Source organism: Haematobia irritans, chromosome 4 (assembly GCF_050003625.1).
Source record: "Haematobia irritans isolate KBUSLIRL chromosome 4, ASM5000362v1, whole genome shotgun sequence".
Lineage (NCBI taxonomy): Eukaryota > Metazoa > Arthropoda > Insecta > Diptera > Muscidae > Haematobia > Haematobia irritans.
The window spans coordinates 192,196,495-192,211,365 of record NC_134400.1 but is presented as its reverse complement, the minus strand read 5'-3'; the positions used below and the strand labels follow the sequence as shown (position 1 = coordinate 192,211,365).

The 14,871-nt window shown below is 28.4% G+C and overlaps 2 protein-coding genes across 7 annotated transcripts in view; both read right to left on the bottom strand.

Annotated features, from left to right (window-relative positions):
* miple1 (midkine and pleiotrophin 1) overlaps positions 1-14,871 on the bottom strand; it is a 138,151-nt gene that overhangs the window by 48,015 nt on the left and 75,265 nt on the right. For all 6 annotated transcript variants that reach the window (XM_075304667.1, XM_075304665.1, XM_075304662.1 and 3 more), the window contains 2 exons: positions 8,592-9,390; positions 878-1,015 (listed from right to left, as the gene is read on the bottom strand). In XM_075304667.1, the coding sequence (XP_075160782.1) occupies positions 878-1,015; positions 8,592-8,841 (388 nt within the window). In that variant the 5' untranslated portion in view covers positions 8,842-9,390. The remainder of the gene's footprint in view (positions 1-877; positions 1,016-8,591; positions 9,391-14,871) is intronic.
* On the bottom strand, positions 8,886-13,296 carry LOC142235913 (uncharacterized). The gene is made up of 5 exons (XM_075307161.1): positions 12,915-13,296; positions 12,349-12,680; positions 11,803-12,249; positions 11,491-11,715; positions 8,886-8,996 (listed from the first exon to the last, which is right to left on the bottom strand). Exons 1-5 carry the CDS (start codon positions 13,294-13,296, stop codon positions 8,886-8,888), a joined length of 1,497 nt encoding a protein of 498 aa, XP_075163276.1.

The following is a 14,871-nucleotide window of genomic DNA, read 5'->3' as shown; positions in this document are numbered from 1 at the left end:
CCGGGTCTATAATTCTGCCATGGAGACCTTCTGATCACCAGTTCACCCCAAACACACCCGGGTTACAGTTTACCCTCGGAGAACTTCTGGTCTACAATTTCCTCACTAAAGACCTTCTGGTATATAGTTCTGTCACTCAGAACATTTAACGAAAAGTTCCCCTACTGAGACCATCAGGCCTACATTTTCTGTAGTGATGCCATTGTGAGTTTGAGACTCACAGTTCCCCAATAAGACTGTTGGGCTTAAATTTTCCCAGTGAGACCATCGGGTCTACAGATACCTCACTAAGACCATCAGGTCACCAGTTCGTTCACTGAGACCTTCGAGACTTCAGTTTCTCAACTGAGACCTTATGGCATTCAATGAAGACTATCGCGTCTAAATTTCGATTACAGTTCGTTCACTTAGTCCTTAGGGTCTACAGTTTCCCCATTGAGACCTTCTGGTATACAAGACATTGGTGAGATGTCTCCATGCATACTCATCGTATGACTGTGGTTCATTCTTATTCGAAAAAGGTTTGATCAATATCTACAATGAATGAATTGCCCTATCAATAAATGGATAATCCTTTTTTATAGTCGCAGTTGGATGCTGTTGATCTGGACAATGTTCTCCTTCAATATGGAGCTACATGGCATACTATTGTGGTTATTTCGCCTTGACACTACAAGCAGAAAATATATCCAAAACTGTGTCTATATAGAGGGTCACATTTCGATCAATAAATAAGTTTCACCGTGTGTCTATAATATTATATGAGAAATAGGATTTTGTTCGGCATGCCAATGTATATGTACATTACATTAGTCACAGTATTTAAAATTTCAAAATCATTGGAATTCTTTTAAAAATTTTGCCATTTGAAACTTACCTTTCTTGCATTTCTTTTGAATAGTTCGTGTTTGATCACAGGCAGGATCTCCTTTTTTCAATGTCAACGTTCTTGAGCGTGTATTGGTCTTTGTATCACATTCAGTCCATGGATTCTTGCCATAACGACATGATAAACCTGGAAGTATTAAAATGACAATTAAAATAGGCGAATTTTGGTAGTAGAAATTTTATAGTTTTTCCGTCATTTCTATGGAGTAGAATTTCGGCACTACCTAAAGTAGCACCGATTTCCATTGATTTTTATGTTTTTGATTTTGTAACGACGACTAACTTTATGTTCATTTCTATTTCGATTCAAACGGAATTTCTAAATTCGTCTTTGTTGAAAATGCTCCAGCATTGTGAACATTTTTTTTTCTGGTACCATTGCTCGTTAACATGATATTGGCATTGCGTCAAAAAAATGGAAGCAACACCAGAAATGATACGAAAAGTGAAGGACAGATTTGATCGAAATCAATGACGCAGTGATAGATTTGCTTGAAGTTTTCAGGGAAAGCTGAAGGTGGCGTCTAGACAAAGATCCATATTTTCTTTTGCGATAGTTGGCGGGGGGAGGAGACCTTCCCTTTGCTGGACTATGTTTTAAATACAGTGCAAAAACTAAACTTCTCCGATTTATTTGAAATTTGCACAGGACGTGGGTAGAGGTTATGAAATTAATATGTGGTACCTCAGAAGGGGGAAGGGACCTACCCTTTGTCCGAATTTTTGGATCAAAGTTCTCCGATTTACTTGAAATGTTCAGGGGAGCTTGGGGGTGGCGTCTGGACCAAGCCCCTCTTCTTATATATTTCGATATTTGATAGGGGAGTGGACCTCCCGACTTATTTTCAGCACAGTGCAAAAACTATCCTTCTGCCGATTTACTTGGCAGAGATGCGATTAGAGTTTATGAAATTAATGTGGGCTACCTTATTTTTTACATTTAGTCGGAAAAGGGGACAACCCTTTGTAAAAATTTTATTTCCATAAAAAATTTTGTCAAAATTTTATTTTCATAAAAAATTTTTAACAAAATTTTACTCCCATAGAAAATTGTGCCAAAATTAGATTTTGTTAAAATTTTATCTCTATAGAAAATTTTGTCAAAATTTAATTTCTATAGAAAATTTTTTCAAAATTTTATTTCTATAACGAAGTTTGTCAATTTTTTATTTCCATACAAATTTTTGTCAAAATTTAATTTCTATAGAAAATTTTGTCAAATTTGTATTTCTGTAGCGAATTTTGTCAACTTTTGTTGCACTAGAAAATTTTTTCTTTCAAAATTTTATTTCTATAGAAAATTTTTTCCAAATTTTATTTCCATAAAATATTTTGTCAAAAGTTTATTCCTATAGAAAATTTTTGTCAAAATTTTATTTCTATAGAAAATTTTGTCAAAATTTTATTTCTATAGAAAATTTTGTCAAAACTTTATTTCTATAGAAGATTTTTTCAAAATGTTATTTCTATAACGAAAAATTTGTCAAAATTTCATTTCTAGAAACAATTTTGTCAAAATTTTATTCCTTTAGCAATTTTTGTCAATTTTCTTCTATAGAAAATTTTGTCAAAATTTTATTTCTATAGAAAATTTTGTCAAAATTTTATTTCTATAGAAAATTTTGTCAAAATTTTATTTCTATAGAAAATTTTGTCAAAATTTTATTTCTATAGAATTTTGACAAAATTTTATTTGTATAGAAAATTTTGTCAAAATTTTATTTCTATAGCGAATTTATTCAACTATTATTTCAATATAATTTTTTCTTCAAAATCTTATTTCTATAGAAAATTTTGTCAACATTTACTTTATATAGAAAATTTTTTCAAAATTTTATTTCCATAAATTTTTTTTTTTTCAAAATTTTATTTCCATAAAAAATTTCGTCAACATTTTATTTCTATAGAAAATTTTGTCAATTTTTTTTTTTTGATTAATGATAAGGATTCAAAATTATACAAACCAGTGACGTATATACCAAACTTCTCCGAGAGACTGTGCAAGTCAAATATATACAATAAAGAAAAATACCAACTCGCGTTAAAAACTACGAATACAGTAAACGGATTATTTAGTAAAACCAAAACAAAAATTAAGAATGAAGACCAACACAATGTAGTATATAAGATAAAATGCAACGGTGACAAATCCAACTTATGCCAAAAGACATATATTGGTACAACAATGACAAAATTAAAAACAAAATTGTCTTCACATAAATCGGATTTAAAAACAACAGACAAGCCAATGAAACAAAAAACAGCACTTGCGGCCCACTGTACTTTGACTGGTCACAAACCTAACTTAAACGACGTAGAAATCCTAAGCAAGGAAAACAACTACAGACGAAGATTTACTCTGGAGATGTTACACATCATTAACACCCCAATTAACGAGAGAATAAATTATAAGAAATATATTGAGAACTGTGCGAGAATATATCGGCACAGGATACAAAAACACAAGAGAAAGTAATCACCAGTAGAAAAACAGACAGCGAGGTAAGAAGACAGCGGAGAAAATATAAAGTACAATAGAAAGTTTGATTTTATTTTGTGAATTTTGTTATTAATTTTTGTACAATTTTGTAATTTGTAGCCTTGAAAACGGTTCTGACGAAGTCAACCGAAATATCGGAAAATAAAAAAAAACAAGAAACCAACAATTTCAAGTTTAATTTATAGACCTATACCAGGGATTATGAGATAAAAAATCATAAAAATTAAAATAAAAAGGTCAACAACATCCACAACAAACACAAAATTTTATTTCTATAGAAAATTTTGTCAACTTTCTTTCTTTCTTTCTATAGAAAATTTTTCTATAGAAAATTTTGTCAAAATTTTATTTCTATAGAAAACTTTATCAAAATTTTCTTTCTATAACAAATTTTGTGAAAATTTAATTTTTATAGAAAATTTTGTCAAAATTTCATTTCTATAGCGAATTTTGTCAAATTTTTATTTCCAAAGAAATTTGCTTCAAAATTTTATTTCTAAAGAAATTTTTGTCAAAATTTTATTTCTATAGAAAATTTTTTCAAATTTTATTGCAATAGAAAAGTTTTTTTCAAAATTTTATTTCTATAGAAAATTGTGTCAATATTTTATTTCTATAGAAAACTTAGTCGGAAAAGGGGACACCCAAGGCCGTATTCAGGGGGGGGGGGGATGAGGGGGATCAAACCGCCCCCGAAATGAATGAATATTTTTATATAAATAAATATATATTTTTAGCTGCATAGAAAAATCTTATCGAAGATGTTGAAGAAAAGCTGGAGGTTTTATTTTGAAAACCGCTTACCTATAAAAATTGCACAAATCATAGAATACTAGTTGAAAAGCCCGTCAAACGACGGTCGTAAAAAAAACAAATTGTTTTTGTTCTCATACTACAAATTTCATTTTTGGAAAATGCATTTCTGCTTTTTATGTGTGTTTGTTGTTCTTTTTGTGAACATGACTCGCTTTGTTTGGCCATAGCAACAACAATGAAACAGCCAAACACACATGTGCAAATGAAATTGCGCAAAACCTGCGAAAAGAACCTGTATAATTCAGCGATGGAAGCAATAAAGAGATATTTCCAAACGTGCATATTCTTTTAAAAATTTTGGTCACTTTGCCAGTTACTCAGGGATGGAAAATAAAATTTTTAAGAAAATACAAAAAAGGTATTTTTTGAGCGGAAAGGTACTTTTCACTAAATTTCAACAACAATTTCACTGGAAGATTATTGTCAAGAGACTGAATTTTAAAGAAAATAAAATTTTGACAAAATTTTCTATATAAATAAAATTTTGCAAAAATTTTCTATAGAAATAAAATTTTGCAAAAAAATTCTATAGAAAAAAAAATTGCAAAATTTTTTCTATAGAAATAAAATTTTGCAAAAATTTCCTATAGAAATAAAATTTTTACAAAATTTTCTATATAAATAAAATTTTGCAAAAAATTTCTATAGAAATAAAATTTTGCAAAAATTTTCTATAGAAATAAAATTTTGCAAAAAAATTCTATAGAAAAAAAATTTTGCAAAATTTTTTCTATAGAAATGAAAGTTTGCAAAAATTTCCTATAGAAATAAAATTTTTACAAAATTTTCAATTGAAATAAAATTTTGACAAAATTTTCAATTGAAATAAAATTTTGACAAATTTTCTATAAAAATAAAATTTTGCAAAAATTCTATATAGAAATAAAAGGTTGACAAAATTTTCTACCGAAATAAAAAATCGATAATATAGAATCGCATTCTTTTTTAGACTAAAACTTTCTTGAAGTTCAATAAAATCCTGTTTTTGACTATGTCTTTTACAAAATCGAGATTTTCTTCCCACATGAACATGTCTGTTTTGCCACAGTTGTAAAAGACTATTATCAAACAAGGTTGATAAAGACTTTCTCAAAATATTAAAATATTTTGTCAAAGCTATTGTACCATAAATCTGATATCGACTCAAAAATGTCTACACAAAAGGTACTAAATCATTCGCGGGCGTACTACGGTACTGACCGGGGTGAAAAAGGTTTGAAAAAAGTACTATAGTACTGCATTTTCCATCCCTGCAGTTACTACGTGCTCATCCGTACGTTAATTTTCAACAAAGAAGAGATTAAAGACGTATCTTAGAAATTCGACTAGCGAGAGTAGACTCAAAGGATTGGCATTAATGTCGGTTCATCGCCGAATAAATGTGCCGACTGAAGAAGTCATTGATTTATGTGCTGCAAAAAGCCCGTCGGCTCAATTTAATATTATAAAAATATTGTATATATACCTATGCATAAATAAAATTTTCTACACATGAGATTATATGAATATATTTTTTTAAAGTTGAACCCCCTCCGAATTAAAATTCTGGCTACGGCCTTGGGGACACCTCTTTGTAAAAATTTTATGTCAATAGAAAATTTTATCAAAACTTTATTTCCATAAAAAATTTTGTCAAAATTTTATTTTCATAAAAAAAATTAACAAAATTTTATTCCTATAGAAAATTTTTGTCAAAATTTGATTTTTATAGAAAGTTTTGTTAAAATTTTATTTCTATAGAAAATTTTGTCAAAATTTAATTTCTATAGAAAATTTTTTCAAAATTTTATTTCTATAACGGAGTTTGTCAAGTTTTTATTTCTTTAGAAAAATTTGTCAAAATTTCATTTCTAGAAACAATTTTGTCACAATTTTATTTCTTTAGCAATTTGTGTCAATTTTTCTTCTATAGAAAATTTTGTCAAAATTTCATTTCTATAGAAAATTTTGTCAAAATTTTATTTCTATAGAAAATTTTGTCAAAATTTTATTTCTATAGAAAATTTTGTCAAAATTTTATTCCTATAGAAAATTTTGTCAACTATTATTTCAATATAAGTTTTTTTAAAAATTTTATTTTTATAGAAACCTTTGTCAACATTTTCTTTCTATAGAAATTTTTTTCAAAATGTTATTTCCATAAAAAAAATTTTCAAAATTTTATTTCCATAGAAAATTTTGTCAAAATTTTATTTCTATAGAAAATTTTGTACAAAATTTATTTCTGTAGAAAATTTTGTAAAAATTTTATTTCTATAGAAAATTTTGTCAAAATTTTATTTCTATATAGAAAATTTTGTAAACATTATCTTTCTATAGAAAATTTTCTCAATTTTTTTTTTATAGAAAATTTTGTCAAAATTTTATTTCTATGGAAATTGTTGTCAAAATTTTATTTCTATAGCGAATTTTGTCAACTACTATTTCAATAGAAGTTTTGTCAAAATTTTATTTCTATAGAAAATTTTGTCAATATTTCTTTCTATACAATTTTTTTTCAAAATTTTATTTCCATAAAAAATTTTATCTAATTATACAATTATTATTCGAGCTTTATGGACAGATATAGATTAAGGAACATGGTTAATAGAGCCATTGAAAAGAAAACGCCAGATACAAATCTATAAAAATACAAATCTATCTGGCGTTTTCTTTTCAATGGCTCTATTAACCATGTTCCTTAATCTATATCTGTCCATAAAGCTCGAATAATAATTGTATAATTAGATATAATGCATTTGGACGTCAATTGCCTGTTTCGGTATCAGGCTAACATGTAATATAATAAAAAATTTTGTCAAAATTTTATTTCTATGAAAAATTCTGTCAAAATTTTATTTCTGTAGAAAATTTTGTCAAAATTTTATTTCTATATATAATTTTGGAAACATTATCTTTCTATAGAAAATGTTGTCAAAATTTTAGTTGATTGGAAATTATGCCAAAACTCTATTTCTATAGAAAATTTTGTCAAAATTTTATTTCTATAGAAAATTTTGTCAACATTTTATTTTTATAGAAAATTTTGTCAAATTTTTATATTTCTACAAAAATTTTGTCAAAATTTTACTTCTATAGAAAATTTTGTCAAAATTTTATCTCTATAGAAAATTTTGTCAAAATTTTATTTCTATAGAAAACTTTGTCTGTCGAAAGCACAGAATTCTTAAAATAGGCATGGGGTTATAATTATTAACTAGATCGCACAAAAAGCCGATTTCCGGCTTAGGTGTATGTCATATGACATGAGACGGAGAAATCCGACTCCTCTCTTCAACCTTACCTAACCTTGTCAAAATTTTCCTTCTATAGAAAATTTTGTCAAAATTTTATTTCTATAGCGAATTTTGTCAAATATTTTTTTCCAAAGAAATTTTTATCAAAATTTTATTTCTAAAGAAATTTTTGTCAAAATTTTATTTCTATAGAAAATGTTGTCAATATTTTATTTCTATAGAAAATTTTGTCAAAGTTTTATTTGTATAGCAAATTTTGTCAAATTTTATTGCAATAGAAAAGTTTTTTCAAAATTTTATTTCTATAGAAAATTGTGTCAATATTTTATTTCTATAGAAAATTTTGGTAAAAATTTTATTTCTATAGCGAATTTTGTCAAATTTTATTGCAATAGAAAGGTTTTTTTCAAAATTTTATTTCTATAGAAAATTTTTTCAAAATTTTATTTCTATAGAAAATTTTTTCAAAATTTTATTTCCATAAGAAATTTTTTCAAAATTTTATTTTTATAGAAAATTTTGTCAAAATTTTATTCCTAAAGAAGAATTTGTCAAAATTTTATATCTCTACAAAAATTTTGTCAAAATTTTATTTCTATAGAAAATTTTGTCAATATTTTATTTCTATAAAAATTTATGTTAAAATTTAATTTCTATAGAAAATTTTGTCAATAGAAAAGTTTTTTTCAAAATTTTATTTTTATAGAAAATTTTGTCAACCATTTTTGGTAGAACTCTACCAAACTGTGGCAACCGTGCTATCCAGTCATGACAACCATCATAGCTCACCGGTATTAATATACCCCTACCCTATTTTTATAATCCAATATTTATTTTATTTTATTGTTTTTTTTTTTTTTTTTTTTTTTTTTAAGCGAAACTCTGGTTTCCATCATATTGGCGGTTAAAGGCGCTTTAAGCTGTAATCATTAAGTGACCCTGTCATAAAGACTGTTTGTTAGTCTCGCTCTCTTTATGCTTAGTTGAAGCCCCTGGGGCATACAGCCAGCACTTCTTTTTAAGGGTACTTCAATTTTTCCATCTCACATAGAGGGGAGGCTGTAGAAGCAAGCAATTAATTCCACGCTCTAGAGCCAAGAAAGAAATTATCGGTGAATGGTTAGACGGTGATGATGATGATTCGTACTTACCATCGTTCTTGGTGCCACGCTCGTTGCGTATTAAAATCTCATGATCATCTTCTTCCCAGATCTCACCCTGTGATGCTGTTGTCGGTTGTGTTTGTTCGCCAACGGGTAAAGCCAATGGTGTCTCTTGTACTTCTGTTGTGCCATATACGAAATGTGGCAGCATTGACAATGAGGCCAATGCCACCACCAGTATCGAGCATACTGAAGCTGCTGATGGGACAATTTGATTATGGTGGCGGTAATGTTTCATTTTGTTTTTGTGTTTTTTGTTGTTTTTCGATTCAGTTCTATGGTCTAGTGGTTATGTGATGACGTTATAGCAGCACCACTACTAGCGGCAGCACTACTGTAGCTAATGCTGATGATAACGATGATGACTGTGACGGACTGTATTGGAGGACAACACTACAACTGGTGCGGGTGAATGATTATGCTCTCAATCCAAGTGTGTAGTAGTGCCAGAGAGAATGAGAACGAGAAATGCCAATGGTACACTAAATGTGGGAAGTGCCTAGGCAGCTTTTGTCGTTGTTTTGGTTTTCTGTCTGGTCGACTTTCAATGAACCGAACTTTGTGCTTTCAATTTTCAGGGATAATGGTGCTTTAGACGACGAATGTTGATACAGCTGTTGCTCTGGGTTTTAAGTGCGATTTATTTATCTTTATATGTAGGTGTAAATGGTTTTTGGTCTTCGTTTATTCGAAGAGCTCGTATTAATTTAGCATTCGTGCTAGTGGTTTGGTGTGAGTATGTGTGTTTTTAGCTTATTTTTGCTTGTGCCAAAATTTGTAATTTAATCTAGAAAAAGAAATGCAAAAAAGAAAAAAAAAATGAGACATACAATTATATGATGGATAATTAAATGTTTTTGATTTATTTAAAAATATATATTAAAATTCAATAATTGCTCATATTCAAAATAATGTACTAGTATAATTGAACTAAAGAATGGGTTTTATTATACCTTCTACCACAGGATGGCGGGTATATTGACTTTGGCATTCCATTTGTAACACATCAAAATATTGTTCTAAGACCACGTAAAGTATATATATTCTGGGTCGTGGTGAAATTCTGAGTCGATCTGAGCATGTCAGTCCGCCCGTCTGTAGAAATCATGCTAACTTCCGAACGAAATAAGCTATTAACTTGAAACTTGATATAAGTAATTGTTATTGATATACGTCAGATGATATTGCAAATAGGCCATATTGGCCCATTTTTACGTATAGGCCCCATATAAACGGACCCCCAGATTTGGCTTGTGGAGCCTCAAAGAGAAGCAAATTTCATACGATCAGCCTGAAATGTGGTACATGATGTTGGTATATGGTCTCTAACAACCATGCAAAAATTGGTCCACATCGGTTAATAATTGTAAATAGCCCCCATATAAACCGATTCTCAGATGTGACCTCCGGAGCCCCTTGGAGGAGCAAAATTCATCCGATTCGGTTGAAATTTGGTACAATGCCATAGTGTGACCACTAACAACCATGCCACAAGCCAAAAATAATCTACAAAAAAATTTGTTTCTATATACAATTTTGTAAAAATTTTCTTTCTATAGAAAATGTTGTCAAAATTTTATTTCCATAGATAGAAAATTTTGCCAAAATGTTATTTCTATAGAAAATTTTGTCATTTTTTATTTCTATAGAAAATTTTGTCAAAATTTTATTTATATAACGAATTTTTTCAAATTTTATTGCAATAGAAAGTTTTTTTTTTCAAAATTTTATTTCTATAGAAAATTTTGTCACAATTTTATTTCCATAGAAAATTTTGTCAAAATTTTATTTCCATAGAAAATTTTCTAAAAATTTTATTTCCATAGAAAATTTTGTCAATATTTTATTTCCATAGAAAATTTTGTCAATATTTTATTTCCATAGAAAATTTTGTCAACATTTTATTTCTATAGAAAATTTTGTCAAAATTTTATTTCTTTATATTTGCTTAGTTCGGCTTGAGGTCATGTGAATAAAAACAGATGTTGTTGTTTTTTGAGTTGTATTTTTATATTTAAAATTTGCCAATATTTCGAGACATCTCCGATGCTCGTCTTCAGGGAAATTACTTTAAACAAAAAGAGAAAACATTTAACACATTAACAAAAAAAAAAAAATATATCATTACATGAAAAACACAGATAATTACATTTAAATTTAAAGAACAGTGAACTTCTTTACAAGGGAGTATATTTACAACTAAAAGCTAATCTGTCTTTCTATATTTTTGTACAATATTTCTATAAATATGTGCACAATGGTCCGTATCAGTCTTAAAATTCATTCGTCTTTCTGCAGGTACATTTATAATATGTAGCATCTCCAGAGTAAATCTCCTTTTATAATTGGTTTCTTGCGTCAAAATATCTACGTCCTTAAAGTTTGGTTTGTGTCCTGTTAAAGTGCAATGTGCTGCAAGTGCCGTCTTTTGCTCCAAGGGCTTATCAGTGGCTTTCTGATCAGATTTATGCCCTGAGAGTCTAGTTTTTAATTTGGTTTTCGTTGTACCAATATATACTTTTTGGCAAGTATCAGAGTCATTTCCATTGCATTTGATCTTATATACTACGTTTGACTTGTCTTCTTTCTTAATTTTGGATTTTGTCTTGCTGAAGAATTGATTTACTGTATTATGAGTCCTTTGTGCAATTTGAAATTTGTCCTTATTTAGCATGTTAGATGATTTGAATCTTTCCGAGAATTGGGGGACATATGTCAAGGGTTTATAAATTTTGGGTTCAATTTCGTCATGTTTGATATGTTGTTGTTCTTTTACATGTTGTATTAGGTCGTCAATCGTCTTATTCGGGAAATCATTTAATCGCAATATGGTCCTTATCTTATCTTTGTTGTCCTTATGAAATATTTTGTCGCTGATATCGTGTACTCTTCTTATAAAATTTGTAGCCGTATTCATTATAACTCGTCTAGGATGTTTGGAGTTGAAATTTATCAATCGTCCTGTGGCTGTTGGCTTTTGATACCAGTTAATTTTTATTCCATTTCTGTGCCTTAGAATTATGGTATCTAAGTATGGTAACTTGTTGTCCTCTTCTGTTTCCATCGTAAATTGAATTTGTCTATCAAAGGCGTTTAAAGCTGATAAAGTGGCCTGAACGTCATTTTTATTCAAAATACAGAACAGATCATCTACATATTTTGTCATTATTTTTGGTTTAATAGTCAATTTTTCCAATACTGAGTCCAAGAGTACTTCCATTACAATATCGGCGATAATAGGTGAAGCTGGTGATCCCATTGGCATTCCTTTACGTTGCTCATACACCTTGTCATCATATACAAAATATCTTGAGTCCTTTATACAAAAAGTTAACATTTCTATAAAAATATCCATCGATATCTTCGTATAGTCCTTTATTTCGTCCCATTTTTCTTTTATAATCTTAATCGCCAAATTTACTGGAATGCTTGGAAAAAGAGATACTACGTCAAACGAGATCATTGTTTCATTGTCCTCAATCTTAATATTACTGGTTTTATCCTTAAATTCAATTGCGTCCTTTACATTATATTTGGAATCTTTCGTCAAATTTTTCAAAAGATTTACAATATATTTTGATAGTTCATAAGAGGGGGAATTTATTGAAGAACATATAGGTCTTACAGGGACTCCTTCCTTATGTATCTTCGGAAGTCCATAAATTCGAGGGGCGTTAGCAGTTTAACATATCAATTTTCATTTTTCGTTGGTGTCAATGATGTTCATTCTGAATAATTTTTCCACCAGTTTGTTATTTTTGGTTTGTAGTGTTGATGTCGGATCTCTTTTTAAGCGTCTATATGTACAAATATCTCTTAAAATATTTTTCATCTTTATTTCATAATCGTCTTTATACATCGCTACGGTTTTCCCCCCTTTATCAGCAGTTAGAATAAGTAAATCTTTATTTTCCTTTAGATATTTCCGTGTCTCCCCCACTGTGTCAAGTATAAATTTCTCTTTCTTATTTGGTTTAGTCTTTTGTATGTGGTCATCTATAAGAGAAGCTAAACGTACTCTCGCGTTCTCTTGTTCTTCTTTATTGTCTAATGTTTGTATGCACTCATCGCCTTCAGCTATAACATTGAACAACGGAAAGGAAGATGTTATTGTCGGAAGAGAAAACTTGGGTCCTAGAGAAAGCAGCCATTTAACATTAGTTGGTATGGTTTTATTTGTGAGGTTCTCAAACCAACTTGTTTTGTTGTTCATGCCAAGCTCTACTTGTTGTTGTTGTTTTAATGCGTTTAGTTTTTTAATGTGAGTAGTTTTAATTTTATAGTTGTGTGATATTCTGAGAGTATTTTCACTCTCAATGAATTTGTTGTAGTCATCCGTGCTCATGACTTTGCTTAGTTTATCTTTAGCATTAGAAATCATTATTGTATTTTTGTGTATTTGCATGTGTTTGTATTGTATGATGAGATTCAATACTTTAGTGTGCAAGTTATAGTTATGCTTTTCTAATTCTCGTTTGAATTTTGGCGGCAAGTTGTTAGTATTGAAGATGTTATAAGTATGTGTTGTTGTATTAGTGATGAATTTTGGTATAATACCTGCTTGTTTGCATTTTATTAGAAAAGTGGTTGATGCCTTTAGGGATGCTGCTTGCCTGTTACTTTTGGAATATTGTTTGATTATATTTTTCGTTTCTGTGTTATATTTATGTTTAATGTTTTTGTAAAGTTTCATTTTGAAAATTATTGCGGTGTGCCTTCCGTATATTTTGTTGTTTTAATTAGTTGATCTTTAAACTTTTAATTATATTTGCTTAGTTCGGCTTGAGGTCATGTGAATAAAAACAGATGTTGTTGTTTTTTGAGTTGTATTTTTATATTTAAAATTATTTCCATAAAAAATTTTGTCAAAATTTTATTTTTATAGAAAATGTTGTCAAAATTTTATTTCTACAGAAAACTTTGTCAAATTTTTTTGCAACAGAAAGTTTTTTTCAAAATTTTATTTCCATAGAAAATTTTGTCAAAATTTTATTTCTATAGAAAATTTTGTCAAAATTTTATTTCTGTTGAAAATTTTGTCAAAATTTTAGTTGATTGGAAATTTTGTCAAAATTTTATTTCTATAGAAAATTTTGTCAAAATTTTATTTCTATAGAAAATTTTGTCAAAATTTTATTTCTATAGAAAATTTTTTAAAATTTTATTTCTATAGAAAATTTTGTCAAAATTTATTTTCCATAGAAAATTTTGTCAAAATTTTATTTCTATAGAAAATTTTGTCAAAATTTTATTTCAATGGAAAATTTTGTCAAAATTTTATTTCAATGGAAAATTTTGTCAAAATTTTATTTCTATAGAAAATTTTGTCAAAATTTTATTTCTATAGAAAATTTTGTTAAAATTTTATTTCTATAGAAAATTTTGTCAAAATTTTATTTCTATAGAAAATATTGTCAATATTTTATTTTCATAGAAAATTTTGTCAAAATTTTTGTTTGTATAGAAATTGTTGTCAAAATTTTATTTGTATAGAAAATTTTGTCAAAATTTTATTTTTATAGAAAATTTTGTCAAAATTTTATTTCTATAGAAAATGTTGTCAAATTGTCCAGGGGGTTTTCCTTTTAACTTGACCCAGGACGTGTCTTTTAGAATGAAACCAAGTCGTGTTCTAACGAGTAAATTTCCCCGCCAATGACTTAAAGTTACAAGTGCCTTCCATACATTTTGGCCGGAATAAAGATTGGTTCGTACACACCGGACGTTTTCCCAATGGGTTGTGCTTTTCCGGTGGAAAAGGTCATCGTAATACCTTTCATTTAAGTACTAACAACGATATAATCGGACATTTCTAACTCGAGATATTATTTGTTTAGTCAAAAAAGAGCGGAAAACCAAAAACAACTGGATTTCTCAAAAACTATTCCATACAATTTTTTTGGAATTTATCAAAATTCGTATCAAATTTCTCCAAAATACCCAAATTGGGGACATATGTTAAAAAAAACGCTATTTTTTTGTAATTTGTATTTTTCTCAGCTGTATACCGGTATAATGTTGAAATTTTTAGTTAATCGACATATGTGGCTTTTTGGAAAATATATTGGTTTTGCAATCGGTGCTTTGCATACAAAATTAATTGGCTTACAACGTATAAAATCATTTGGTAGACGTCTAGAATAAAAATGCTACGACAGAATGAATGTTGGTGCCATTTCCAAAAAAATTGGTCAAAAGTTGTTTTTTTGTTTTTTTTTTTGTTTTTTGAAATTCCAAATTTTGGAGTCTACAACTTTTAATCTAAAGC

Bases quoted from the DNA above. Each gene is read 5' to 3' on its own strand.
- LOC142235913 (XM_075307161.1), bottom strand. From the start codon at position 13,296: ATGAAACTTTACAAAAACATTAAACATAAATATAACACAGAAACGAAA. The intron at 12,250-12,348 runs GTGGAAAAATTA...GGACTTCCGAAG, and splicing joins AAACCAAAAATAACAAACTG to ATACATAAGGAAGGAGTCCC. The intron at 11,716-11,802 runs GTATTGGAAAAA...AATGACGTTCAG, and splicing joins TGGAAGTACTCTTGGACTCA to GCCACTTTATCAGCTTTAAA.